The sequence below is a fragment of the Coturnix japonica genome, chromosome 38 (assembly GCF_054131305.1).
Source record: "Coturnix japonica strain WE chromosome 38, WE-NBRP24, whole genome shotgun sequence".
NCBI classification, from domain to species: Eukaryota; Metazoa; Chordata; class Aves; order Galliformes; family Phasianidae; genus Coturnix; species Coturnix japonica.
In genome coordinates, this window is record NC_140700.1 from 1056726 (window position 1) to 1080380 (window position 23655).

At 46.1% G+C, this 23655-nt stretch overlaps 1 protein-coding gene and 1 long non-coding RNA gene across 25 annotated transcripts; one reads left to right on the plus strand and one right to left on the minus strand.

Moving 5' to 3' along the window:
• Positions 1-212: 212 nt before the first annotated feature.
• Positions 213-2280, minus strand: LOC107324617 (uncharacterized). Of its 5 annotated transcripts, none has more exons than XR_001559521.3 (3): positions 2174-2280; positions 924-995; positions 213-499 (listed from the first exon to the last, which is right to left on the minus strand). It is a non-coding gene; the product is annotated as an uncharacterized LOC107324617 (long non-coding RNA). The 5 variants fall into 5 exon arrangements; XR_014938727.1 differs by lacking the exon at positions 2174-2280 and adding an exon at positions 1543-1774; XR_014938730.1 differs by lacking the exon at positions 2174-2280 and adding an exon at positions 1634-1772.
• On the plus strand, positions 1681-23508 carry BRPF3 (bromodomain and PHD finger containing 3). 20 transcript variants are annotated; one of them, XM_085527004.1, is made up of 15 exons: positions 1804-1993; positions 4336-4927; positions 5865-7270; positions 8285-8441; positions 9767-9898; positions 10959-11087; positions 11460-11772; positions 12740-13006; positions 13161-13661; positions 14962-15036; positions 15669-15762; positions 16836-16933; positions 18165-18262; positions 19740-19894; positions 21198-23508. In XM_085527004.1, exons 2-15 carry the CDS (start codon positions 4886-4888, stop codon positions 21379-21381), a joined length of 3651 nt encoding a protein of 1216 aa, XP_085383130.1. In that variant the 5' UTR covers positions 1804-1993; positions 4336-4885; the 3' UTR covers positions 21382-23508. The 20 variants fall into 20 exon arrangements, 11 of the variants coding, with proteins under 11 accessions (XP_085383131.1, XP_015740232.2, XP_085383130.1 ...); XR_014938701.1 differs by lacking the exons at positions 1804-1993; positions 4336-4927 and adding exons at positions 18559-18719; positions 19518-19632; XM_085527005.1 differs by lacking the exon at positions 4336-4927 and having other exon boundaries at positions 1681-1804.
• The last annotated feature ends 147 nt before the right edge of the window (positions 23509-23655 follow it).

The window sequence follows — 23655 nt, forward strand, 5'->3', positions numbered from 1 at the left end:
AAGAATACTGAAATACTGGGGGGAAAATGTACACTAAAACCTTCTGATAAAATCCAAACCATGTTCTCACATGAAGAGGAGAAATTAGGCAAAGTGCAGTAATTGTCTTTCCTCAACAGCCAGCTCATTCACTGAAATGTCTACCATATAGATTTTTTCTTTATGGATAGAATTGTGCTTCTGCACAGATGTACTCTGGGGATGAAATGGGATTTTATGTAAAATGATGTGCTTTATTTATCTCTGATTCCACGCTGAAAAAAGTATATCTAATATCCTCAAGTTCTGATGTGTGAACAGTAGTTTCTTACAGTAGACACAGAAATGAGTACTGAGAGGTTTTGAAATGTAAAATCCATCATAACTGTACTGTTCTGCATTAAGTGAAATGCTTTCCCATGCTCTTTAAAGCTTCACATTCTGGTCCAATTTGAGTACTTCACAAAACATAGTTGACACTGACTGCTTGGCTGCTCTGGTATTCCACACTTAACATACACTGAAAGACAAAAGATCCTATAGTTGTAACTGAGGGAAGATTTTTTTGTACATTTTTATCTTTTAAAACAATTCTATATTCTATTTGTATTTCTATACATTCAGATGCCAATATTATGCAATATTCTGTATGATTGTGAGTGGGAGGTGCATATGCACAAGTACATACTATGCTCTGTAAGCATAGGAGGCTCTGGAGCTCCTCTCTCATCACTTATCTCAGTTGCGAGCACAACTCCTTCCTCATTCATTTCTCTCTGACCTCCCACCCTGTCACAACTCTGCATATCAGGAGGCCATCTGGACCCAAAGAACTACACTAGGAAATAAAAAGAACTACACCAGGAAACAACGCAGAATCTCATTAATCCTGTCATTTGTCTGACAGTGTTTTCTGGGTACAGAGCAGTGAGGATGAGGCTTACATGCTCTCTGGGAGAGCCGTGCTAAGTGGTGCCAGGTGATGCTGTCACGTGGCTTTCAAGTTCCCATGCTTCCTGCAAAAAGAAATACTGGGTGTAAGATGAAGCACTCTCATAAATTTAGGGCAAGTATCTAGCCAGTCCCAGGGGAAACGCAGGGGCCTAAGACAGATCCCTCAGAGCTGCACCTAAGCCCCCAAGCAAATCCCAAACCCGGGGACGGTCACAGAATCCTTTACTAGAGGGCCTACGAAACCCCCAACCCAATCCCACCCCACCGCAACCCACTGACCGCGTCTCTCAGCCCATTTCCGAGCTTCCGAACTCCTCCAGGGACGGTGACTCCCCCACCGCCCCGAGCAGCCTGTCCCGGTACCCGACCACTCTCCGACAAGAAACTCGCGTCCCATCATTCCCCCCCCTCCTCCTCCCACGGCCGCTCGGAGCCAGCAGCGGAGGTGGGAGGTGGACACCTCCCCCAGCTAGGAGCCCCCGGGGCCCTCCCGCTCCTCTCGGCCCGGGGGTGGGAAGGCACCGGGAGGGGCGGGCGGTCCGTGCCCGCGGGCTGTGGGGAGCGCAGCACGGCAGCACAGCAGCCCCCTCCCCCGCCGCCTTCCCTCACCGCTCGGCCGAGGCTGCACCGCCGCCACCGGCGCTGCCGCCTCCATTTTGTGCGTGTGTCCCTGTGCCCCCCCCCCTCCGCCACTCCTCACACAGCGCGGGAGCGGCGCTGGAAGGAGCGGGGCCCCGGGAAGGGGGAGTCGGGGGTGGTGGGGGGCGAAGCGGCGGCGGAGCGGCATGAGGAGGAGGCGGCGCTGAGAAGGCGGCGGCGGACGGAGCTGCCGGACCGACATCTTGTGCCCTCCCCTCCCGCCGCCGGCTGGGTGAGCCCCAGGGGGGAGGGGAGGGGGAAGCGGATTTAGAAAAAAAAAAAAAAAAAAAAAAAAAAAGGAAAAAAAAAATCACCCTCCCCCCCCACCACGAAAAAAAAAAAGCAAAAAAAAAAAAAAAAAAAAGCACAAAACGATAAGGAGGCGGCGGTGACGGCGGAGACCGCGCGTGGAGACGCTGAGGTAACGCGCTGCGCGGGCCGCGGCTCCCTGCCCTCAGGGGTCTCTGCTGCCTCACACAGCGCGGCGCTGCGCCGGGGTCGCGGGAAGGTGACCGTGCAGGCGGCGGGGAAGCCGCTGTGCCGCGGTTAGAGGAGCTTCCCGCTCGCTCGCCGCACGGGGGAGGCGGCCCGCGGCTCTCACCCAGTGGGGGGTGGCGGCGTTGAACGCGGAAACGGGAACCGGGCAGCACCGCATCCACCGGCCCCCCCACGGCCGCCATCTTGGCCGCCCCTCACCGCGGAGCTGACGGAGGCCCCGCCCGCCTTCTCCCACGCTATTGGCCGAACGCGCCCCGTTTTAGCCCCGCGGCGTTATGCGTTGCTATTGGTGGCGGGGCTGGGACGGACGTTGGCGGTAGCCAATAGCGTCCTGCCTTTGGTGTACGCGCTCTGTCGGTTTTTCCGGCCGCGTCCCTGACCCGGTGTCGGCTCCGTGTAGTGGCACCGCCACGGGCCCGTGTAAAACTGAGCTTCCCTTCCCCCTGTGAATCGCTGAGATGTTCATCCAGGAGGGACCTCGCTTTCTTTCTGACATCCACCTAGAATCATTAAGGCTGGAAAAGACTCTGAGATTCCCAAGTCCAACCCCAACCCATCCCCACCATGCCCCCTAAGCGCGTCCCTCAGTGCCACATCTCCACAGGCTGCAATGGAAGCTCCCCCAGCATGGCTGTGCTCAGCTGCAGCCCTGTAACCTGCAGGGGCTGGCAAAGTCCTGGAGCTGGAGAGAAGATCCTGGTCTGCCGGCATAGGAAGGAGAGAGAATTAGAAGGAGGCTGAGGTCTTCTGAGGTGTGACTGAGCCCTTCTGGTCAGCAGTGCAGCGTTGCATGAGTGTGGATCACAGCAGTGTTTTAGAAGACCCACTTGTGTTGGATTTTTCCTGTGTTGCGGTGATATTTGCTGTGTGGATCTCTCACATTTTTATTTTCTGTGAAGCTATCTGTAGTAAATTTAAGCCTTCTGGTGGGGCTTGTTTTTCTTAGTTCCCTTTTGCAGACCCCAGGCATTACTGGGCCACAGACAGTAAAGCTGCTGCTCAGAAGAGCTGAACCATTTCAGAGCAAACTCGTGGGATAGAATTAAATGTAGCTCCAGCAGCTTTGTGCATTACAGCCCCATTTTTTGTTCAGTTGTGCTCTTTAGGAACCTGTCCCTCTGTTCCTGGCATAAAACCCAGTGAAACTGGATTATAGGGTGTTTCTGGAAAGCCTTGAGCGCACTGGTGACAGCAAGATGACAACTCTTTTAACTTTCTGCTTTTATATCAACAACATTTGTCCATGGTAGGACAAAAGCAGCATAGGCCGAAGGAATATTTAACCCTGCTGAAGTCAAGGCAGTTTAGCATTTCAGCATGCACAGATGCTGTTCACACAGGGATAATGTTTTATATGTGGCTGGTGAAGTGTTGTCAAGTGTACTGAGAAGATGGTAACATTCCTAGATTACTTAGAAGTTGTTGTGTTGCAGGCAAGGTCACAGTGTTCCATCTTGGCATGGCTGAGTTTGTTTCATTTCTGCTTTCAAAGCTTTTCGGAGGTGGGTGATTGTATCTCTCCTATTATCCAGATGCCTTTTAGAAATGAGCTGGAATTCTTATCCCAGGCGCTGAGTGTTGGCTGGCAGCAATTTCAGTGCCGTTTTAGATGCTTCTATGTAGTGTTAAGTAATTGTGTGTTTTACAAATGGGTTGGTTTATAGCAGCCAGTTGCTGTGGTAAAAAGCCCACTTGGGGTAATTTCTCCAGACAGTAAACCGACTGTTTCTCAAAAGCTACTACAATAACATCCTGTTCTTGTTTGTCATGTCGGCAGGTAAAATAACCCTTCCTTGGAGTGCTTGCTTGGCTGAAATTTTCTCATCATTCAGCACTGCCAGCCATCAGCTAAAGTCTTGTTTTTCTTGAACACAATATTAATAATGGCTGTGGTCAGGTCATTCTGATTGCTTTATCCTCCACAATAATTATGTTCATTTAACATCTTGCATCCAGTGTCTTCTTCAGTTAAACCAGTCTGCCTTAGGTTGTACCTGAGCCATATGTCAGCAGGGTTTCCTTGGTTTTCCATTGGTTGACCAAGCTGACCAGGCAGACTCCTGGTTAACAGGGCAGTGCTTTCAGGAGAAGAGTGTTTTTCCAGAAATCTGTTACTCCGTTCTGGAATAACTTCATGAATTCTTGCAGGCACTGATCCACGAGGTGCTGCTTGCTTTGATTCACTTGAGGTTTTGTGAAGTTAAGTCCGTCATGGAGCAAAAAAATAACGTGACAGCTAAATTCAAATGCTTTGTTTGTCTGCAGGTCCTACAGAAAGGGGCTGAAAGTGCTGTACTCTAACTTAGGGTGAGATGCTGGTTCAGGCCCCTGCATAGCAACAGATAAGCTCCAGGCTGACTTATCTTCTTGGGGAGATTTTACATTTGCTTTTCTTTTTCTCGTCTCCCTCTTTCTTTGGCCTGTTTTGTTCCTCTGCCTGGGCTCTGCACTCTTATCCCTGACTGCCCTTCTCACTTGCATTACTCACTTGGCTTACTCTCCACTTTCCCTCTTTTGCCCTCAGATCTTTGGGATCCTGCTGCTGCCTTTCCATTCTTCTCCAGCTCCTCTTGCCAGCTCATCTCCACCCCTCCTTGTTGGGCACCTCCTTAATGGCTGGAGCTGACTCTCAAATGATTATCTTTGTTGCTGATTAGCAGTTTGTGAGGGCAGAGCTGTCTTGGGCTTTTAGTTAAGGCTCTGTTTGAGCACCATTGCATAGTTCACAGTACAGCTTGGTCTAGACAGTGTCCTGCTGCTTTCCTACTTGTACCCCTGTGGATCTTGCAAGCAGAACCAGCTCAGGGGCCTGTACATGGATCGTGGCTTCAGAAGAGCTGATGCTGAGACAGAACTTGTAAGTCCTTCTGGATCCATATTGCTCATTCCCATACTTGTTCCATTTTACTTCTTTGTAGATCCTACCCAAGAGAAGAAGGGTTGCGCAGCTAGCACCCATTGTTCAGTTCATCCTCTGGTTCTTCATAGACTTTTGTAATCCATTTTGCATGATGTGGAGGACATGGGTTAGCTCAGTGCATGTTCTGTCTGCAGGATGGTGTGAGAAACCAGCTTGCAGGAGAAAGGAAGGCAAAACTGGTAGATAGTTTTTCACCATGAAACTCTTTCACTATGTGGGTGAAGGAAGAAGTGTTGCAGTGGGATGGGAGATGTGGGTGAACTTCCTTCTGAACCTCAGAGCAGTGCTGGTATACATTCTCACATAGCGCTCAGCTAAAAAAAAAAAAACACACAAAATGGTGGGCAGGGGGAACTGCTTTTGTGGGGCAGGAAGAGTGCTTTCCTTTAGGCCTGGAAAACCAGACCTAATATTCAGCACATTATGTATACTGCTGGGAACTTGCAGGCAAAAGAACAGAGAGAACTCCTTGGCCTGTGTGAACTAAGTACTGAACGGTTCAAGCGGGTTTATTAGTAATGTCTGCGTTTCTGAGGATCTGGATGGTTTGTTGGTCTGAGTGCACAGCAGAGCATTTAGATGCCATTCTCTAAAACCCATTTCAGCTCTTCTCATCTGTTGGTATGGGAAACATTTCCTGGTTTGCAAGCAGAGAGATTTGGAGCGTGCTGTGCCTTGCTCAGATATGTACTACAGAAATGATTGATACATCCAGTACTTGCTTGTATTTAAGGTGAAGTAACCTCTGTGAGCCTGAAATTGCTGAGGCCCTTAGTTGAAATGTTTTTCTATTGTGATGCTGTGTGGGTTTTTCAATCTGTGCTGCTCCTGTTAGCTTGTCTCCTTTGCTCATGCTGGTCCCGGTTTGTTGCAGCGTCTCTGGTGCACCACAGCGATGAGGAAGCCTCGGAGGAGGTCACGGCAGAATCTGGAGGGCCGGCATTCTCCATCACCCTACAGCCTGAAGTGCTCACCCACTCGGGACATGCTGACGTACGCTCAGGCCCAGCGCATTGTGGAAGTAGACATAGATGGGCGGCTTCACCGCATTGGCATCTACGATCCCTTAAAAATCATCACAGAGGATGAACTGACTGCCCAGGACATCACAGAATGCAACAGCAATAAGGAAAACAGCGAGCAGCCCCTTTTCCCTTCAAAATCCAAGAAAGCACCTTCCAAAGGCAAGAAGAAGGAATCCTGCTCCAAACACACATCAGGAACATCTTTACACTTACCCCAGCCGAAGTTCCGTGTGGTGGACTCCCTGAAACAGCCAGAGGCCCCCCCTCTCCCTGCTGCCTACTACCGGTACATTGAGAAGCCTCCCGAGGACCTTGATGCAGAGGTGGAGTATGACATGGATGAGGAGGATCTGGCATGGCTGGAAATGGTGAATGAGAAGAGAAGGGATGATGGTTATGGGATTATTTCTGCTGAGACTTTTGAGCTGCTAGTGGACCGCTTGGAAAAGGAGTCGTACCTTGAGAGCCGAAACAACGGGACTCAGCAGTCTGTCATTGATGAGGATGCATTCTGCTGTGTCTGCATGGATGATGAGTGTCACAACAGCAACGTCATCTTGTTCTGTGATATCTGCAATTTGGCTGTGCACCAGGAGTGTTACGGTGTGCCCTATATTCCTGAGGGGCAGTGGCTTTGCCGCTGCTGCTTACAGTCCCCTTCTCGCCCTGTTGATTGTGTACTCTGCCCAAACAAAGGTGGAGCCTTCAAGCAGACCAGTGATGGCCGCTGGGCTCATGTGGTTTGTGCCATTTGGATTCCAGAGGTCTGCTTTGCAAACACTGTGTTCCTGGAGCCCATTGAAGGGATAAATAACATTCCCCCAGCTCGGTGGAAGCTCACATGCTATATCTGCAAGCAGAAGGGCATGGGAGCTGCTATCCAATGCCACAAAGTGAACTGTTATACTGCCTTCCATGTCACCTGTGCCCAGCGGGCTGGTCTCTTCATGAAGATTGAACCCATGAGGGAGACCAGCATCAATGGCACAACATTCACTGTGCGCAAGACTGCCTATTGCGAGAGCCATTCCCCACCTGGAACAGTGAAAAAAGGGCATTCAGCTGCTACCAGTGAGAGGCAGGAGGGCATTGTGAAGGAGGAGAGGGAGGAAGAAGGCAATTCTGGTCCTCCCCAAGCATCCCTAAAGAAGAACAAAGTGAAATTGAAGCAGAAGATCAAAAAGGAACCTAGTGAGGGGACTGATGGGCGTTCATCTATGCCCATGGTGGCAGTTGCACAAATTCCATCTTACAGGTGAGTGTTGGAGCTGGACAGCAGAAGATGAACAGGGTCTGTTCTATGGACTCGATCCCTTTCGTTGTTGAACTTGGAAGCACCCTCTTTAGCCCAGACCTAGCAGTAACTGTGTTCAGATTGTGCTCTGCAGGAACATTCCTCACCAACATTCTTCCATGTGCATGCCAGTTGTGCACTGGTTTCCCTGCTTTGCCAAGCAACAACCCCAAAATGTTATGTAGTACAGATCTTTCGTGGTACCTAACAGGCAAACATGCAGCTAGCATCCAAATTTACATAGATGGCTGTGAAGGTGTTTTTAAAATACATCAGGCATTACAGGTTGGCAGGTGAATGGGAGTCATCCTCCTGTTGATATATTTTTTTTCAATCCCCTCATTACATAGCATCTTTATTGTTCCTTTTACTGCAGAACATGTTAAACATGTAAATGTTTCAAGCAGCTTAGAATCTGGCTGTACATTTTTTTTCTCCAAGCTCTCCTTCAAACAGAATTAGGGAGTGCTGAGTTTCTATTTGGTGGCTGAGGAAGTGTGGTGATGTGTTGCCAGTATTTCAATAGGCAAACTTTGGAAAACTGCTGATAAGACCACATGTAATCTAATGAATGGTTTGAAAAGATTAAAATAGGTACTGTATTATTGTTGGGCTCCTGTCTGGGGCTTCAGCTTAAGAACATCACAGTGACCCCAGTCAGGTTCTTCTGGTGCTGAAAATAGTTTTGAAGTGAATGCTTGGAGCTGAATTGTTGATTGTATACCTTGCTCTGGCAACTGTAGTTAGAACCTCCAGCCTCATTGCTGCTAAAATAGGGTTATATTCTGAAAAGTAAGCACATACGTCTTCATGATTTAGAGGCCTCAGATCGTACGAGCAGGTGTGGTTCAGAGCACGCATCGATGTAGCACCACAAAGCTGCACACCATAAAACATAACTGGGAAGCCAGATAGAATCACCAGTGTTCTGATTGCTTTGTAGTTGTTTCCATGACACCTCTTTGCTTCCTCTAGGCTGAACAAAATCTGCAGTGGCATCTCTCTCCAGCGGAAGAACCAGTTCATGCAGAGGCTCCACAACTACTGGCTGCTGAAGCGGCAGGCAAGGAACGGAGTGCCACTGATCCGACGTCTGCACTCACATCTCCAGTCCCAGAGGAATGCAGAGCAGGTACAGCTCTGCCAGCCTGTCCCCTGGCTCTAGAGGATGGCATGCATCAGGAGATAGGAATGGGAAAGAGTTTTAACAGCACAGAACAGTAGCTCTTCTTGAGTCACTTTTGTTCTGTTGGCTTGCTAATACCTGAATAGCTGAGTTAGTATATCAGTGGGATGTCAGTGTCACCAGAACTGATGATGATGAGCCAGCAGGTAAAAGTTTTCTGCCTGAGTCAGGAGACTTGGGATTGCGCAGAGGCGTGATGGGCCCCTGGTGGCCTGTTCTACCAGATGAGTCAAAGAACCATGTTCCTCAGTAGTGATTAAAGATCCTCAAGAAAATGGGTGTTAGCCCCAGAGTCCTGGCCAAATTCCAGTTTGGATCATTCTGCCTGCAGCTTGAATTTCTGACCCTTCTATGGACGCTCATAAGCAAGTTTAGCCATAATCATCAGCTCTGGCCTTCTTTCCTTCCTCTTCTGAGCTGGCATCCAGTGTCACTTGATGCTGTAAAACAGCACTATATTCACTGTGTTTGGCATGAGTAGCTGGCAAAGTAAGGAAATATTAAGACTCTACCCCATGACACAGCCAGTTAGTTACAGTGCGTGTTGTGCACCTATGTTTTTACAGTAATTGGTGGAATTTATAGGGTGTTGGTTTGCATAAAGACTGCTCTGGATGAATAATTAAGAAAATATTTTCCACTCATCAATTTGAAGCTTGGGGAAGTTCGACATTTCCTTGGTGCATTAAGTTAAGTACTTACCATAAGGAAGTTCATAAAAACAAATGTTCTGTAAATATAAGCCATCTAGATCATGTGAAGTATTTTTCATCCTTCCCTTGGCAGTCATGCAAAAGTGTATACACTTCAGCTATATCCTCAAAACCATTTGAAAAGCTACAGATAGAGGAAGGGAAGGATAAACTACAATGTGAAACCAACAAACTTTTTTTTCTGCCATACTTTTGCCTGCCTTGCCTTTGTACTTTTTCAGGCTGCCTCTTCAATGTGTAGCAGTCAATAAAAAGAATTTTCAGCCTCTGCAATGAACTTTGATGTAAAGGCAGGGAGAGTGTAAATAAGTACGCAGTGTGTTCCTGGAGAGTTGCTGCTAGGCTCAGGCCTAACTTCTGAAATAGTGTAAAATCCAGAAGGGCTGTTGTGTGTTCTACAGCTAAACACTGTGAGCAGGAAGTGACATAATCTGAACGGCAAGACAAGTAGAGAAGAGAAAGACTCTGAGAGCAATGCATGGAGGACACCTAGAAAAGAAGAGAAAACAAAGAAAGCCAGTTGTGTCAATATCTCATCCCATTTGTTATGTGTTACAGAAGGAGCAGGATGAGAAGACCAATGCAGTGAAGGAAGAGCTGAAATACTGGCAGAAACTGCGGCATGACTTGGAGAGGGCCAGGCTGCTCATTGAGCTCATCCGTAAGAGGGAGAAACTCAAACGGGAGCAGGTAGGTAGCTTTTGCTGTCAGGTCGCTGCTTCAGTACCATGTAACCAGCACGTGCTGTGAAGCACAGCAGTTTTTCTTGAGCCTCTTTCTCTTTTCTGGGCTTCTGGATGTGCAGAGCAGCTGTCTGTCCCTCAGTCACGGGCTTGTGCTGCTCAGAATCAGTGCTGGGAAAGTGTATTTGCATAACTCGTGGTAAATTATATTGCTGACCTCTTGTCACCCCTTCTTGAGAAGAAGCAGTTTTTGTCTTATTGATGCTGCCTTGTTGCTGAGCATGTCAAATACAGTTTGCTTTGTGTACACAGACTTGCTTTCCTTTGCTATTGAAGTGGTTGATTTAATGACATAATGAGGGATTATAAGATCAAAGAAACTGAAATGTTAAAGAAGTAAATACTATTATCCTGTTCCAGTCTCCTTTGAGCAGAGTTTCAATGTAAGAGATCAAACCAGTGCTACAAATTGCTGCCTTGAAATCAAAACTGTATTAGAAAATACATGGAGTGTAAAAAATCTGTTGGGAAACTTGCTTACTCCTGACTGATGTTGTTGTTTGGCTCTGCCTTGATGTGTGAGAGCTTATGTCTTAAACTTTGTACTCACTGCTCTAATTATGGATATTGTTTGTGTAAATGCCTAAATAGTTTTAACTTTTTTATAATGTTACTAATTGGCACTATAGTACTTCAGGACAGGGAGTTGTTCAGGATAATTTACCAACACAAAAAGCTTCTTCCTGTCTTCGTTTTTAGTTGTATTATCTTCTGATTTTATAGGGTTTCCTCCTGTTCTGGCTCTGTGAGATTGAATAAAAGGGAGTTCCTCATACAAAAAGTTTAGAGTCTACTTTGCTGTCTGTTAATGTACATCTTGCACAGGGAGAGGAGAGGGCAAGCTGTTTGCCAGAAATTTTTCAGCAGTGAGTCTGCAGGTCAATGGTGTGATGACCTGAGGTTTGCACCACTGAGTGGAGCTGAGTTGATTCAGAAGAAACCAGAAGAAAACAGTTTGCTTGTCCCACCCTTGTTAACTGCTCTTATTGCTGATTTCCTGTTCCCAGGTGAAGGTTCAGCAGGCTGCCATGGAGCTACAGCTGATGCCATTCAATGTACTTCTGCGCACAGCACTGGACCTGCTGCAGGAGAAGGATGCTGCCCAGATCTTTGCAGAGCCTGTTAACTTGAATGAGGCAAGTCTTTTTCCTAGGGGTGTCTAATGGGTTGGAGATGAGGTATTGCTGGGCAGAAACTCATGTACTGTCATAATTCGGGAAGCACAAAGCACCTTATCTCAAGCTGCTGGTGGACTAAAGAATATTTCAGAGGACTCTCAGTGTGGGTATCTTTCCAGGCCAAAATAAGGTATTGTTTTCTGGAAACTTCAGCGCATCTCAGACAAGTAATGATTTGGAGAGACAATATGTGTCTGCCTTGACTGGATGACACAGAAAGTGTTGGCGCTGTCCCTTGCAGTTGGAAAGGGCATTCAGAGTGCTTGTGATGGGTGCGCTCTAGTTGGCTAGTAAATGGTTTTTGTAATTGTACAGGTTTTATATGTTTAGGTTCCAGATTACCTGGAATTCATTTCCAACCCAATGGATTTTTCCACCATGAGGCGGAAGCTGGAGTCCCACCTGTACCGAACATTGGATGAGTTTGAGGAAGACTTTAACCTTATAGTTACCAACTGCATGAGGTATAATGCTAAAGACACGATTTTCCACCGAGCAGCTGTCCGGCTCAGAGACCTCGGGGGAGCGATATTGCGCCATGTGCGGCGACAGGCTGAAAGCATCGGCTTTGACACTGATGTGGGGATTCACCTGCCCGAGTCACCCAAAACTGAAGACTTTTACCGCTTTTCTTGGGTGGATGGTGAGTATTTATTCACCTTTATGTTCAGGATAGATTGTAGCCATGTACCTTGTTCTGAGCATGTCATTTAGTTTGTGTTTCACATCCATCCGTTTACATAAGCATGTATCTAACTTCTTCATAGCCTCAGGATTTCAGGCAGGTGGAGCACTTGTAGCTAGGTGCAATTTAGCTCCAGCTCTTCTAATGCATGTTTGCCTCAGAAAAGTTTTGTATCTGCCTGAGATATTTGAGATCTGCTTTGGTTGTATTACAAACTTAGTATTTTGAAGAAGAGTTCAAAGGTGGGTCTAGTGTTTTTCACTCTTAGCAAAGACTGTATGTTTCATTGTAAATCAGAGCAATAATCATTATGTTCTTGTGGCAGTTTATTATAAACACAGTTCTGTGTTGTTCAGGGGCTGAGGTGAGACTGTTTTCCTTCTTCATATCTGCAATTCTCTCGGTTAAAATGTGGCAAATAATTGGGGAGAACACAATGGAAAAACTGACCTGATTTCACCCATATTCTAGGATTGCACAGGAGGTACAAAACATTTCACTGTAGGCAGCAAATTGACATGGAGTAGATCAACTAGATTAGATGGATTACTGTGGGCTGGAAGGGGATGACATTAGATTATGGTACTAGGACCCAAGCAGTCCTTGGGAAGACTTCCCATTCCCATTCATTTTTGCAAAGGACCTGGACTGCAAGCTGTCTTTTGTAGGTTGCAGACACTTCACTGTCTGGGACAGTAATGGGAGCTGGAAGACAGTGCAAGTTAAGTCAGTTGCTCATTACCCAATGGGAGAAAGTCTGAACTATAAAGTTAACAATTCCTAAATACCCAAACTTAAGCAATTGGTTCATAAACAGCATTGATGGTAATGAGGCACAGCTGTGGTGTGGAACTCCATGAGTGGAGTTCCATTCTCCAAAAAGCCATGCTCTTTCCCTTCACTGTTACAATTTCTTTTGATGCAGTGGATAACATCCTCCTGCCAGAGAACAGGGCTCACCTCTCCTTGGAGGCCCAGCTGAAGGAGTTGCTTGAGAAGCTGGACATTGTGAGCCCTATGCGGTCCAGTGGCGCCCGGACACGACGCATGCGGCTGCTGAGACGAGAGATCAACTCTGTTCGGCAGAGGTTGGCTCAGCAGCAGAGCAGGACCACAGCCAATGGGGAACCTGTTCTGTGGGAAGAGGGGCTGGATAAAACATCGAGAGAAGAGGACGAGGAAGGGGACAGAGGTAAGAGGTTGTAGCAGGGTACTGCCTCCAGTTCTTATAGTGCATGTCAGCTGCCAACACCTGCTGTTCGTACTGCAGGGACAGGAGAAATCTTGGTAGCTTTAGTAATAATTCTTTCTAAAATGTTCAGGTGGGTTCTCTATTCCTTTTGCAGATGACGCCAAGCTCCCACATCCTCCCACCCTGGAGCCCACAGGACCTGCACCCTCCTTCTCAGAGCTGGAATCATTGCAGGATCCTCCGAAGCTCAAACCCATCCATGACAGCAAGTCCTTGAACCACCTGCAGAAGAAAGCGATGTTGGACAGGGATTTCTTTGACAAGAAAGCACTGCAGCGGGAGAGCCAAGCTTTCCAGCACCTTCTCAGTGACAGCAGCCTGAATGAACTCACATTGCCACCTGCAGACACCCTCACGAGCCCTCCATTCAGTGGTGTGGGCCGACGGACGTCTGTTCTTTTTAAAAAAGCTAAAAATGGGGTGAAGCTGCAGAAGGGCCTTGACTGCTCCCTGGAGAACGGAGAGGACCACGAACAGAGCGAGCAGCTTTTGCCCTCCTGTGCCAATGGGAAGCGGCAAAACCGAAAGCGGCCACAGAGTAGAAATTACGGCGAGAGCGATGGAGAGAAGTCACCCAGGCAGGCAGGGCAGAGAGGTGATTCCATGGGATTTATCTTCCTTTTGTCCACTAGAAAACTGCAGATTTAGGGCTGAGAGAGTGGGAATACTGCATCTGCACTGATTATGTGAAACTCTGTGGAGGAGACACAGTTGCCATAACCAGAGGTGCCTGGGAAAAGCCTGCTCTTTTCCACAGATTCTTAACAAAGCGTTGACAAGACATGTTTGTAATGAATTGCACCTTTATTTTCCACTGTTTGTTCATGGATTTGTGGTAACTTAGCTCAGCTGTAGACACCTCTGGTTCAGATATTTTAATAGTGAGATGATACCCAGGGTGGGTCACAATTCATTCTTCTTTTTTGCCAGTTACAGAAGGGTTACTGTAAGAAAGTTTTCCACCTTAGGTAGGGCAAGTCACCGTGCCCAGCTGCCTATGAAGATGTTGAATGGCATGGCTGAAGGCTCTGGTGTGGCCAGTAAGGGATGAGAAATGCTGCACTCATGGAAAGCTTTGCATTGGTTAGGCTGCTTTTAGGAGTGAGTTTCTTGCTGCAGAATTGGTGCCTGTGGTTGAAAGTGTTCAATGGACCAGTACAGTAATGTGTTTGTAAACACTGCTTTTAAACTAGCTGTAACCCTCAGTTATATCAAGATGAAATTATTGGGAAGACTGAACATGTTCTTTTTCAAATTTGACCTGCAAGCATCTGAGATCAAATTTAGAAAAACATGAGGTAAAAGGAACATTTGAATGACAACAGTGTGATTGATTTTCAGTTCTGTGTTAACTGCTATTGTGGGACAGTTCCCACATGGAAGATTTGAATTCGCTAACACTTGAAATATCTTCTTTAAGTTATTTGGCTGACAGAAGGTTGCTAGTAAAGAGAGTGGGAGGAAAGCAATCGAGCACTGGAAATGACTCACCTGAACAGGTTAAGGAAAACGCAGAAGGCTTTTCCAAAGAGAAACTACTGGTTGAGGGACTGTAGTGGAAATGCTATGTCAGGGTTTGAAACAGTGGTGGAGCACCTGGTGGGAAGGCAGGGCCAACCCATGGGAGCTCAGGTGCATGCAGTGCAGCTGATTGACTGGAAGGAGTGGAGCCAGGATCCACCCCTTCTCAGACCCCATTTAAGGGTTGGCAGTGGAGGTGAGAGTATCTTGCTAGAAATCCCACCCTGTCTGAGGCCTTCGGAAGGTAGACAGATTTCCTTCTTCGTTTCTGCATCTGTGGCTGCTATGTTTGGGCTTGTCCTTATTTGCTGCAGCCTAGGTTTGTGCTGCCCTGCTATTACTGCTGTACTTTCCATCACATTATTGCATTACAGGGACTTGCTGTCATTGCCTGCCAGTGCAGAAAGCAAATACAAGTTACTCACAGTGGATAAAGCTCAGAAAGAGAGGTGAGATAAAAAGGGAATAATGTAGGCATGGCACAAGAAAATCACGAATAATTAGGCAGTGATGTTTTTCCTCTGATGAAGAAGCAGTGTTTTTTCCTGAATTGCAGCACTGCTTTTGTGATTCAGCTCCTCCCACTGTTTCAAACACAACTCATGTCTCCTAACTGAGGGAGTGTCTGGTGTGTCAACTCTGTTACTGCAGAAGCAGGTCATTGTGATCAGGATTGTCAGAACAAGGTATTTCCCAGTAGTGTGATCCCTTTGCTAAATAAGGCTTGAAAAATAATAGTAGCCTTGGCATACATTTCCCCTTTGAGTGGCTGTTGGGCATTTGATGAACCGATGGGCTACTTTGCTGTCCCCAAATGCTTCTCCAGCACTTGCTTCTTCAAAAACTGCCTAGTTTTCTACTGGGGAGTAGAAATACCTTTCATTAGTCACCTTTTGCTTCCAGCTGAGTCTGGAGACCTCTGTGTAGAACTTCCCACCCCCTTTTGAAGCACTCAGCATCCTTGTGGCAGATCCTGCCTTTCCGAAAGCAGATCATCAGGCAGCGATGCTTCCAGAGATTTGGTGGTATCTGTGTGGTGTTGGTGTTTCTTTGAGCTGGTTCCCATTTGTCTCCTTGGCAGGAGTGACCAATGGCTTCACGAAGCACACAGAGAACAGCTCAGACTCTGAGTACAGCTCCAGCCTGGGCAGTGGGCTGGTGTTTGAAACCTGCAGGTAAGACTCTTTGCTAAGCTTTCCCCCTCCTCTCTGAGTTAATTGGTCTGATTTTGTCATTTGACATCTTTGCTCAAAAGCTAGCTTTTCAGGCTCCATCTTGTCCTGTTATGCTGTAGTTCTCAAAACGGTGCTGCATCGGTGGGTACAAAAAGGAGAGACATGGATTCATGCATAGCTATAGTGTTATGGGAGCCCTTGAAGTCCTTTATGGAGTGAGGGTGAACTCCAAGCAGGACCAGGAGCCAGAAGCTCACTTTCAAACTGTGTCTTGGCCTCACGGATCCGCCGTATTTACCTTAGTTTCTATATACAGAAGTAAGAGAGGAAAATCTGAATTCACAGGGGAGTGTGGGGGCTTGTTAATCGGTGTTATGAAGTACTTTGAAGACAAAAAGTGCTATGCAAGTGCTTATTGCAGTAATTGCAAGCGATTCATATAGCAAAAATTACACTAGAGCTGCGCTACACCTGCAAAACAAGGAATTAAAAACAAGCTTACGTCTCATGGATAACTTGTACAATTATTCCATTTAGGAGCAGCTCTGATTACTACTTTTTCTCCACTCTTTTTGAGCATCAGGTGCACTCAGAGTGAGGTAGTTTTTAGGAAATTGTATAGAAGAATTGCAACAAGTGGTTAAAACATGATTGCTTAAGGTGGAGATCGTTTTCTGAAGTGTTTGTAGTAATGAAGTAGAAGCATGTTTGGGGTATGGACTGACAGAGTTCAGTTGCTGATAGATCAGCAACGTGTTGGAGTGTTACTCTGTCCTCTTTGAAGTCTGTGCACAGCTGAGTGAGCTCCAAACATCACTGTGTCAGCTGTGCAGCATGAGGCTTTTGTTGGATTCCTTCTTTGTGTTAACAGCAAGGCTTTTGTTGACCCCTTTCACTGCTGATATGATGCCCAGTGTGCTCGCACCAGGAGAGACATAGTGCTCAGGTATTCAGTGTTCTTTTCACATCAGGGATGCATTAGTGCAGTAAACTTCCGAATTATAAATGGAGCTGGGGAATCAGTTTATTTGGCTGTGTTTTTAAGTGTAATCTGTTTTTTCCTATTCTGGCAGTGGTTTGATGCCTCCTAAGCGAAGTCGAGGGAAGCCAGCTCTTTCTCGGGTGCCCTTCTTGGAAGGCATGAATGGAGACTCTGATTACAGCAGCTCAGGTAAGAATGGCTCACAGGAGCTCTGCTTTGGGGAGCACCTCTGTCATGTCCTGCAGCACAGTAGGGCTGCCACCGTACCTGAACCAGGGGAAGCAGGTCTCAGTGCATGTTGGAAACGAGGCCTGCAGGAGCTGCCCAGTTTGTGCAGTCAGGATGCTGACCTTTGTTGTGTTATCACCCTGCTTTTGACTAATTTGGCCTATTGTATAAGTATTTTCTTTTGCTTTCACTTGTGCTGGTTGCCTGTGCCCTGCATTCTCCTCAGATAGGTGCTTACTGTTACTCTAGAGTAATGTGCCTGGCACTGCCCTCTCTGGATTTACTGCTAGTTCTCTTCCATGACACTGCAATACAAACAGTAAATCATAAGAGATGTTGTTCTGGAAATGACTTCATAGCTGTTTCCTCTTGCATTGCTATAATTGCTTTCAAGGTCTTGGTAACAAAGTCATCATCTTTGTCAGACTGCTGTACAGCAGTATAACTAAGTCACACTCCAACACTACCCAAAGCTAATCTTCCAGCACTCATGTGACCAGATTCTCATCTTGGTTATGGTTTGTCATTGATAGTTATATTGCAGGTTTATGATGGTGCTGCTGAATCAGAGTTCAGCTTTGACTCCTCCCACAGGATCTAGGATAGAGTCCCTTCACTACTTGCAGTCTGTATGCTCTCCACCCTGCTTTGGAAATAAACTTGCAGAGAGGGGCCAATATTGGTAGAATTAATATCACACAGTTCTTTGTTTTTTATGTTATTAACAGACAAGTATGTTTGTCAGGTAATAATGGTGAAGCCCATCAGATCTGGCTTGGTAGTTTCACTCATGTTGTATTCAGCATTTTATAGAGTCAGTTTGACTTCTGGTTAAATCAGTGTATTGTCCGTTCCCCAGGATGTAAGTGCTGCTTACTGTAAGATTTGCAGTAAGGAAGATTGCTCCTTGACCACGAGCCAGCAGATGAGTTATTTGTGTCTTGAATGGATCTCCTGCAACATTGCTGACTTGAGTTTGAAATAATTGATAGCTAACAGACTTCTGTTCCTGCAAAGATCAAACAGTCCCGAAGGCAGTGACATCACAGCATTCTGGGTATTTGTATATTGTTGAAATAAGAGGAGCTCTCGAACAGTGGCCCAAAGCAATCTCAGATATAGTTTCATTGAGGACAGATTTAGCTTGGTGGGCTTTGGGCCTTCCTAAGCCATGTGTCCTTCTGTCTCCTAGGCAGAACTCTCCTGATGTCCTTTGAGAGTCAGGCTGAGCTGGAGCCCTTGGAGCTTGTGTGGGCCAAGTGCCGTGGTTATCCCTCCTACCCTGCCTTGGTAAGTACCTTCTGCTCTCTTGCAGGCTGTAGCAGCAGTGCAGGCAGCCCAGAGCACAGTGCTAGTGTGTAGCTAGACATAAAAGGAAAACCTCCCAAAATCATGCAGTATATGGTTGGTTTTTTTCCCAACTGGCTATATGACTTATAGATCCTCTTGCAATAACTGTATTTTTTTATTTGAATATGCACATGCTTTTTTACTTTGTTCTATTTCCTGAATACAATTTTTTTTGGTTTTTTGTTTGGTTTTTGTTTGTTTGTTTGTTTTTTTGTTTTTGTTTGTTTGTTTTTGAGTATTTAACTATTATTATGAAATCTGTAAACTTGGCTTCAGTGAGCGCATGGTTGTTTCCAAAGAGATCACGTATGGCTGTTGCTGGGAAGTGCCAGGAGCACCACAGGCTGTGCTTGTTATTGACAGAGAGATTGCTGAAGGAAGAATACAAGAACGTTAGGTAGTCTGACTAAGTCTTCTTGTTTCTGCTACTCTTAAATGTATCCCTGAAGATGTGGCTCTCTGCCACCTCAGCTCTATGTAATTTCTGTGTGGCTGCAGCCATTCCCTTAAGTAACTTTATGGTTGGAATCACTAGGTCAGGCAGCATTTGCAACTGCTGAGAAGATGTAAAAAGTCAATGTGGTTATCACAGATGTGTCCACATCCAAACAGCAGAGGTGTGAAACCAGGCATGGGCTGACACAGCATGTGTGGCCATGGCTGCATGCAGTTCTGACAGTAAGGGCAAGTTCTGCTAGAAAAGTGACCCTTGTCCGTGCTCTTAGTCTTAGGTAGGAGCCCAGGGGAGTGAACAGCTATAGATCTGCTTGCTGTACTAAACAGCCAAAGCATTTTCAGATCTTCATATGGCTATAAACAGTTAAATTGTGCTTTAGCATGGTGAGATTGCCCAAAAATGAGGCATCTTTATAGCAATAAATTCCTACAGGTGGCCGGTTCCAAAACTTAGCTGCTTTGTCAAGCCCTTAGGAGCAAAAGGAATATCTAGTGTTGTATGTTTGTTGTTTTGTTCTTATGTCATCTTATAGCACAAATGTTGGACATTGACATTTCTGCTTTCTATGGGGATAACTGATAATGCATGTTTATTGTGCGGGTTTGGAGAGAGAGAGAGAGAGAGGGAAATCCTTTGCTCAACACGATGTTGACTTTGTACTAAATTACCAATTATTATATATGTATCTATATCCACACAGAACCACGTACTTACATCCTTTCCCTTTTTGAAGTTCAGGTGCTTGGTTTTTGGACTGACTGCTTTCCCTTCCACAGGGGAAGCCTTGAAGATAGGATGGGTAAGCAAAACTGCTTGCTCTGCCTTAGCGTCTCTTTGTAAAGAGTTTTCCTAAGTAAGTTTTAATAACATAGCTTGGATAAACTGAAAGAGCAGGAAAAAGAATGCATTTTCTTCAGTACTTGAATTGTTTGTGCTGAGATGTCTTTCCTGTGTCACCAGATAATTGATCCCAAGATGCCACGTGAGGGGCTGCTCCACAATGGAGTCCCCATCCCAGTCCCACCCATGGATGTGCTGAAGCTGGGGGAGCAGAGGCAGACAGAGGCAGGCGAGAAGCTCTTCCTTGTCCTTTTCTTTGACAACAAGAGAACCTGGTGAGTGGATGCAGACAGGTTGGGGCTTCCGGTGAGTGCAATGGCAGAGAGGAATGTTTTAATTTAATCTTTTGGTATGAGGAAACACGCAGAAGTCATTGTTATGGTAATGCTACATGGAAATCAGAGAACCTAAATATGCAGCTGTCAAGTTTAAATGAGGAAAATGGCCTGCTTTCCCCCATTCCAAGAACAGGGCATCTGATTGCTCCATCTTGGTGGTGAACAGCACAATGTCCCTCACCTAGAGATCACATCACCACAGAAGTACTGAGGCACATGGAGAGCCCTGGGTTGTCAGTGTTGTCTGGCTGCAAAATGCATTGAACTGAGATATACAATAACTCCCAGGGGCTGGACTTTGTTCAGAAAGATGTAACGTTTCTGAATGTGCTACTTAACCTGGGCTAATGAGAGCACAACAGAGACTTGGTACAGACAAAGCACTTGTAACTTGAGACTTGCTTTGGGTCAGTGTGGACATGGGCTGTGTGCACTGCAAGCTGCCTGTTTCTGGGTGATACTCAGGCAGTTGTACTCACCCCAGCCATAGTGCTTACAGGGTTTTGGAATGAGGCAGAGCTCTCATGGTGATAAAAACTTACTTTCCATCATGGCATCATGGAATTCCCTGTACTTGCTGCTCTGTGGGATACAAAAAATTTCCCATTTTCCTCTGGAACTCTGAAAATTAAAAGGGTTGAGGAAGGAGAGTGGAAAGAAATTAGTGCTCATGCAGGAGAACATTGGTTACAGAATGTCAACGGTTTATGGGCTGGTTTGGCCCAGTTCTGTGACAAGTGGGGTGGAACAGCAGCAATGATCTGAGGAGAAACAAACTAATTTACTAAATATGGTATCGGAATGCAGGATAATTAGAGTTGGAGCTGATAAATCAGATATAATGATAGAGATCTGAAAGCTGCAGGCCTTACAGTAATACTGAAGTAGTGCAGGAATGTTATCAGCACAGCAAAGTCTTCTGGGGAATGTAGTTTCTTCACTTTGTTTGTGTGGAACTGGGGCATTAACACTTTTATTCCCAGTCCACTACGTCATGTGATGATGTGGAATACTGATGATCATAAAACCATGACACAAATGGTTCTCCCATGTCCAGTGCTGGCATGTAAGCATTCATAGCACAATTGTAGGGGGTTAATTTTAAAGGAGTAAATCAAATGAAACGTTCCTGAGGAGAATGGTGACCGGTGACTGATTGCTCCTGCGATCTGTGGGGGGTCCCCCACCCCTGCCCTGATGCCCCTGGTGACAGGGTTTTGTCCTCTCCTTTCTGCTGCAGGCAATGGCTTCCACGTGACAAGGTGTACCCTCTTGGTATAGATGACACCGTGGACAAGCTAAAGATGATGGAAGGACGAAAAAGCAGCATCCGCAAGTCTGTGCAGGTGGCATATGACAGAGCCCTGATTCACATGAGCCGAGTGCGGGGAGATCAGCCCTTTGTTCCATCCAGTTACCTGTGATGGACGGGGTAACCAGTCCTGCTTCTCCAGACATGGCTGTCTGTGTCAGCAGAGGGAGCCATCCCTGGCACTGAGTGGCCAAAGCGTGCTCTGTGTTCCCAGCAGCTGGCAACACTCCTTGAAGTTCCTTGCTATGTGCCAAAAAGCCTGTCCAGCTTCTTTCTGAATGTGTCTTGCTGAAGAGCTGGCAGGAGATGAAATGTATAGTCTGCAGGGCTGGGAGTAAGGTGTTAAGAAAAGCTGCTGGGTGACAGGAGCTGTGGTGAGCTGATGCAGCAGAGCTCAGTGCTTGGATGTCTGGACCTCATGCACTCTCTCTTGCTGCTGCCTCCCCTGTGCTGCCTGGGAGTTCGGGTGTCAGCCAGCCCCAAGTCATTCCCCAAACCCATCACATCTGTAAGCAAACCAGGATCCTGTACAGAAATCCCAGCTGGATTATCTTGTGCCAAACTTACCCTGACTGTTACTGGCATTTTTGTCTTTCTAAATGATATCAGTTGTCCCATCATGTCACACCAGTGGTAGCTGGGAGGCAGTGTCCTGATTTTCCTACCTACATACGCAGTGCTTTCAGGTTAGCTTTTTTGCATTGCGTTTAGATATGATTGAGGTTTTTTGCTAACTTTCCTCTCTGCTGCACACACACACACAGATGCACAGAGCTTTAAAGATGAAAAACAAATTACCTGTGGGGTTTTTTTTGGTGTGCATTTATGTCCTAGAGATGTATCAGGTAGTTTCACATTTGAATTCTGATTTGTGACTGTGCTCGTTGCAGTAGCAGTTCATACCATGGTTTAGTACAGCCTTGAGTCTAAGCAAAGGTAACTTCTTTTTCTGAAGAAACAAAGCTGATTTTTGGAGGTGTCTGATGTGCTGGAGCAGCTCTGCAGGCACTGAGGTTGATCAGGGTTGGAGGGAGGCGCATCGCTTGTGTTGCTGGATGCACATTTGGTGTCAGGCTCCTCTTCCTTTCTATTTTTCTGTCTTTCAAGTTCTCCTCTGGCTCGGTTTGGGTTGAAACCGAGCACTAAGTAGAGCACACGACCATTTTGCCTTTTTGCCTTCTCTCACACATGTGTGTCCCTTCCTGGTGTGTGGGTCTCCAGCATTGTCATCCATGAAGAAACAAACCAGCCTGGCTCTGCTGCAGCCCCTCTCGACTTCCTGGGTTTGCGTAGCAAAAACGGGCAGCCGATGTTTGGAAACAGATGACAAAACCCTTTTCTATTAGCCAAGGACTTCGAATCCCTCTGATCTCTTCTGTTGTGTGTTTCCTCTTTTTGCTTTCCCATCTTAAGAACCAAAGGTGCAGAGCAAGACTGTAGATTGAATACCACCATTTTGCTTTTTAACTCGCTCTTTTTTTATTATTTTCACTTTCATACTGAAGGGAACGTGGGGTCAAAATAATAATAATGAATAGTGGGGAGTAATCACTGCCATTTCTATGTGGTCTACTTTTTTAGAAATGCCACTTCTTATACATTGGGACGTGGAGCCACACTTTAAGGAAGATCCCTTTAACGTATAGGGATGTTGCATTGGGTTTTGTAAAAAAATTTTAAAAAAATTTTTTAAAAAGTAACAATAATAATAATTAATTATGCCTACGGAGTGTGGCGAGGGAAGGGCGTTGTGTATATAGTTGTACAATACTGCTCTAAATTATTTAGACCTCTTGTCACCATTCTTGAAGTCCTCAGTCGTGTTGCTGGGTCTTTTATATGCACACAGTGTGATGTATTTAAAGGAACATGCACCTCTCGGGGCAGTAGCTCAGCTGTTGACTTGTGAGCTGTGAACTTGTTTTGAGAATTTGGGATATTGTCATTATTTGGTTGGTTGGTTTTTAAATGACATTTTAGAATGGGAATTGGCTGATCTGCTGTTTGCTACAGGACCGAGACATGACTGTCACTGCTGTAAAGCACAGATTGTTCTATTTATTGTAGAAAGTGAGTTTATTTGCTTTCTAGAATTGTTTATATCAGATGGTATAAGAGAGGTAATAAGAAAATCTATGCTTGTAAAGAAAAACAAAGTGCTAATTTTACCTACTATAATCTGACTGTCTGAGATTATATTTTCTCTCTGAGAAATAAATGTTCTAAAGTATTAAAAAAAGGGAGTTCTAGTGTTGTGCTTCTTGGGTACGTGGTGATGGCAGCAAGTGCTGTGGGCGTGAAGGCTCTGCTCAGCACCTCCCTGCTGAGGGGGAGCTGGAGGCAGAGCTGGGCTCTTCCTGGTTCCTGCTCAGTCAGTGCAGTTCCC

Bases quoted from the DNA above. Each gene is read 5' to 3' on its own strand.
- BRPF3 (XM_085527004.1), top strand. From the start codon at position 4,886: ATGGATCGTGGCTTCAGAAGAGCTGATGCTGAGACAGAACTT. The intron at 8,442-9,766 runs GTACAGCTCTGC...TATGTGTTACAG, and splicing joins CCCAGAGGAATGCAGAGCAG to AAGGAGCAGGATGAGAAGAC. The intron at 15,037-15,668 runs GTGAGATAAAAA...TCTCCTTGGCAG, and splicing joins GATAAAGCTCAGAAAGAGAG to GAGTGACCAATGGCTTCACG.